Raw genomic sequence first — 4,917 nt, forward strand, 5'->3', positions numbered from 1 at the left:
AGACCATCGACTACATCCTCAATAAATAAACCCAGCACTTCTTCAACAAACATCACCCCGGAAAATACGACGACTACAACACAATTATCCACCCAACAATCTATTGAACACTATGTAAGTGTATCAAAAAATTTAACTGCTGCAAGAAAAAAAGCAATAGACGAAAAATTATTAAACGTTATTTGTAGTTGTTGCGTCACTGTCGTATACGGTCAAGTGTGCGTACGCAACTTTGACACAGTGAGCCGCGTACCCAAAACAGCACGCGGGTTTACTAGGAGAACTCAGCGTAAGCACCGCCCACCAATTCTGAGTTCATCGAGATCATGACGTCATCGATCATCCGAGCCCAGTATCCAAAGGCGCACGCAGCTTAGTACACGGATCGTCTCCCGCTGCAGGTGTATTGGTGTAACGCAGCGGATACAAACATCATACGATAGGACACTCCCCCGTAGGATTGAATCACGTGATTAGGATTAGGATGAAATTTGTGACATTTTTATGACCATATTTGGTCATGAAATCGTAATCCCACGATTTCAAACGCGTGACTGGGAAGCGGAATTAGTATATAAGGACACAAAAATGTAGAATAAAATCAGTAGTTAATGAGCAATCGTTTGAGTCGTTGCTTTGATCCGAACATAAAGGTTCTACTAACTACAGTATAGAGTCCCGAGAGAGAGGACCACTAACGGGTTAGTATCCGATCAGTGCTAATTTCCCAAAACTGCGGTATAGAGTCCCGAAAGAGAGGACCACTAACGGGTTGTGCGGGAATTAGTGCTTAAAAGGTTGAGTCGTGTAGGGCCTAAGGTGAGGAAAGGCCTAACCTTCGCGAGGCCTGCATCTAGGAAGGTCCACCCCTCAACAGTAGCCATGCCCTACCTTTCCACCTGGTGGAGGCAGACGATGTAAAAGATTTGTTTAAAGAGTTATGCCCCAACTATTCGCTCCCATCACGAAAAACTATTAGTAACACTCTGTTAAACATCCGTTATGAACAGTTATTAGAAATTGTGAAGGATCAACTAAAAAATTCTAAGGCAGTATGTTTAACATCCGACGATTGGACTAATCTACAAAACGAAATTTTCTTCGCAGCCACTGCACATTTTGTTAATAGTGATTCAAAATTAATTACATATATGTTAGCTTGTGAAGAGTTCCCCCACAAACGCACATCTGAGAACATAGCAGAATGGTTAGAAAAAATTATGGAACAATTTCAATGTTCCATAAAAGTAACATGTATAGTAACCGATAACGCACCCAACATGAAAAAAGCAGTTAGTTTACTTGGAATAGAAAATATCCCTTGTTTTGCCCACAGTCTCAATTTGATAGTTCAACATGCCATCAATAATTCAATCCAATCAACAGTAGCTACAGTTAAAAAAATAGTAAAATATTTTAAAAAAGTGCCCAAGCTTCCGCAAAGCTTCGAGAATTTCAAACTAATTCTAGACGTCGCCACAAGATGGAATTCGACGTATTACATGTTGGAACGTTTTCATACGAACAAAGACCCAATAATTTCATCACTAGCGTTGCTCAATTTTGAAAATACTCTTAACGAGCATGATTGGGTAATTATGCACGAAGCATCAATCGTTCTAAATTTCTTTGATTTAGTTACGAAAGAAATCTCAGCTGAAAAGACAGTGACATTATCAAAAGTGAAAGTGATTACAAGCTCAATGATAAAAAAATTACAAGTGCATTTACAAAACAGTTCATACTCTGAACAAACAAAAACTTTAATCACCCTTCTCCTTGAAGGAATTCAACAGAAATTCAATTATATGGACTCCGAGGTTGTTCAGTTAGCAACAATTTTAGATCCCCGATTTAAACAGAGAGGATTTAATAGTGACAGACAATTCAATCAATGCTGCGCACACTTACTTCAAAAAATTAAATCCATCAATTCCATTGATCAACGGGACTCCATTCAACAACCACAGGATAAAACTGACTTTTCAAATGATGATAAAAACACCATATGGGAGGATTTTGATATGGAACAGGGTTCATCGCAAGTCGTACTAAATACGCGCAGTGAAGCTCAAAAAGAGATAGATAATTACTTAGCAGAGCCATTAACTCACCGGAATGACGATCCCTTGGATTGGTGGAAACTTTATAAAAATAAGTATCCTTTATTGCATTCGGTAATGCTAGAAACTTTATGCATTCCGGCATCGTACGTGCCGTGCGAAAGAGTTTTTTCGAAGGCAGGAGATGTGGAGACGAGTAAACGGAATAGGCTTAAACCAAATAAATTAAACAAAATATTATTCGTTAAACAAAACAAGGTAACATGAACTTATAATTCTACATGAACTTTTAGCATATTAATAGTAATAGCGTTATAAAAATGAACTGTAAATAATAAAAATGAACTATAAATAGTAAAAATGAACTATAAATAACAAAATAAAGATACTCTAAATCGTAAGTGATTATAACCATAACCACACAATTTGCAAACTCAACAGGTTTTTTCTAGCGCTATTTCTAACGCAATACAGACCGCGTTTCGCTCGTCGCTCATCGTGCTCTACCGAGCGCATTTCGCTCGTCGATGAGCACGATCTCCTGAGCACATTACGCTCGTCGCTCAGTGCGCTCGTCGCTCAGTGCACTCGTCGCTCAGTACGCTCTCGCTCAGTGCGCAATTCGCTCAATGCTGAGCTACCTCCCGCTCATCGCTCTTCGCGGTGAGCGCGAGCGGCTCACTCCGCTCAGATAAAAGAGCTGTTTGACCCAACACTACCTACCACTGTATGTTCCCTCTCGCAGACTCCGCGACAGGCCTCCCATCTTTATTCCAACCCGCCGTTCGGTTTTTGACCAGAATGATCCCTGGTTAAGAGCATGCGCTGCTTTTAACAGACACCATCACCTGTTCGATTTCAACGTTCTCATTTCCCACTTTCGCACTCGCCTCCTTAATAATTCCACTTTCCCCTTATAATCAATCTTGCTTCCTCTTACAACATCTTCCATATCCCTTTCTTCCTTCTCCCCTAGCTTGTAAGAACCATTGTTAAACCCATGCGGCAGACAATTTGACGAAAAAAAAAAAATAAAATAAAAAATTTTGTGTTGATGTGTAAAACCTTTCATTTAGCCCCTTTTCCATTTCTTTTCCTAAATCTTTTACAGCCTTATACTGACATTTTTCGTACTTTTCAATCAGTTGTATCAGTTGGAAGATTTAACTAAAACTCCTACCTTCGACAAAGTTACAGACTTTTCAGCAATGATCTCTTTTGTTGCCAAATCCATTATTTGTAAAATATGTGTAGCTCTGTCTATTACTATCCAATCCGTTTCCATAAGAGCGCAAGCCATGTTCAATCAAACTAGACAAGACACAACTGGTATTCTATTTTTGTTAACCCTAACTAAAGGTGCGGGGCCACGACAGTTGAGGATTCCCTCAGAACTCAAAGCCTCAGGAACTCATGAGTGATTTTGAGGGATTTGCGTTTTGAGGAAAACCTGGCCGATCAACAAAAACCTCAAAAACTTTTTGAGACTTTTTTGAGGAATCGTTTTGACAGTTCCGATGCCTCTGCCGTTCAGAATGTAAACAAAACATTTGTTTGCGGTTTTTTCAATGAAAGTACACTTTTCTTGTACCATTGTTAATGCAAATACCTACTGAAGAATTAAAATTAACATTTATTATAATTTACCACCTTATTTGTTTGTTTATTTTTTTGTTTTTTGCGACTGCAAATTGTTCATTTGTTGCACAGTGTGTGACACAATTTATGTATACGATTTAATTTAAAAACTAAACTTTTTATGCGAAATACTATCCTTGAATCTCGTTCTTTTGATTGACAAAAAGTTTGAATACATTCTTTTCCTTAAAACAACTTTTTATCGACCATATTTTCCATTGAATTGATCAAAAAACACCTTTGAAGAAAGATTACAATTACATGAAATACGTAGCATTTGTCAAATACTGTTTGTTGTCGCTGACGAAAAGAGAGGCAGCATAAGTGATTGTTTGTGTGACCAAATTTGGGGGAAACCTCAAACGGACACGGGAACATTGGTTTTGAGACGCTTTTTGAGGGAATTGAGTGATTGAGGAAGTTTGAGGGAAAGTCTCAACTTAGTTTTTATGTTGCAGCCTGATGTTGCGGCCCCCTTCATCAAACTTACTATCTGCTGCTTCATCCATTTCAGTGCGAAGTTTTCAGCCAGACGAGCCACGTAAACCAACTTCGGCGACGTGCGGCTGACCGTGCGTGTGAAAGACATCAGCTGCCTATTGATATGCTGTTAGATGATTGGAATTCGGGTTCCCCTGCAAAACAGACCCAACCGATTCTGGAACCCATTACTAGCGAATCAGCGGCATATCCATCAACGTTGCCCGATGGTTTGCCACCAGCAGAGAGTGCCCGGAAGGAAATTCCGGCGACGACATCCTTACATCCCTCCGACCTTAACAACGGTCACGACGGTAGAGTCTCCCGGAACCTGAGGGATTTGCCACGCAGGCCTTCTCGTGTGAGATGACTTCCGCATCGGCTCGGAGCATATCAGCTCAATTAGCTGGGGGAGATGTTGCAGCCTGATGTTGCAGCCGAGGTTAGTAGAGACCATGCTGGACAGCTTATCCACACGCTCGATGTTGTCTGGGAACTGACAGCATCCGATGCTTAGCGGATATAGTCCTCTCTCTCTCGCTCGGCGCGCATTTACATACGGCGATGTAGGGGGAAGCTCTCTCGTGTGCCCTGATCGTCAAGCCGAACGGACGTGGCTCACTGTTCCATTTCGTTGTGAAGTTTTATGTTTTACATGTGTATTATTTTATTCGCGTTTTTACAATAAAGATAAGTTCTATCCCTATATCACTAAATGTGGGGAATTTCAAATTTT

General features: G+C 40.3%; 1 protein-coding gene across 1 annotated transcript; it reads left to right on the top strand.

Moving 5' to 3' along the window:
• Positions 1-325: 325 nt before the first annotated feature.
• Positions 326-2,330, top strand: LOC125769457 (zinc finger BED domain-containing protein 4-like). Its single transcript, XM_049438192.1, has one exon. It carries the CDS (start codon positions 1,152-1,154, stop codon positions 2,328-2,330), a length of 1,179 nt encoding a protein of 392 aa, XP_049294149.1. The 5' UTR covers positions 326-1,151.
• Positions 2,331-4,917: the final 2,587 nt, after the last annotated feature.

Source organism: Anopheles funestus, chromosome 3RL, assembly GCF_943734845.2.
Source record: "Anopheles funestus chromosome 3RL, idAnoFuneDA-416_04, whole genome shotgun sequence".
Classification (NCBI taxonomy): Eukaryota; Metazoa; Arthropoda; class Insecta; order Diptera; family Culicidae; genus Anopheles; species Anopheles funestus.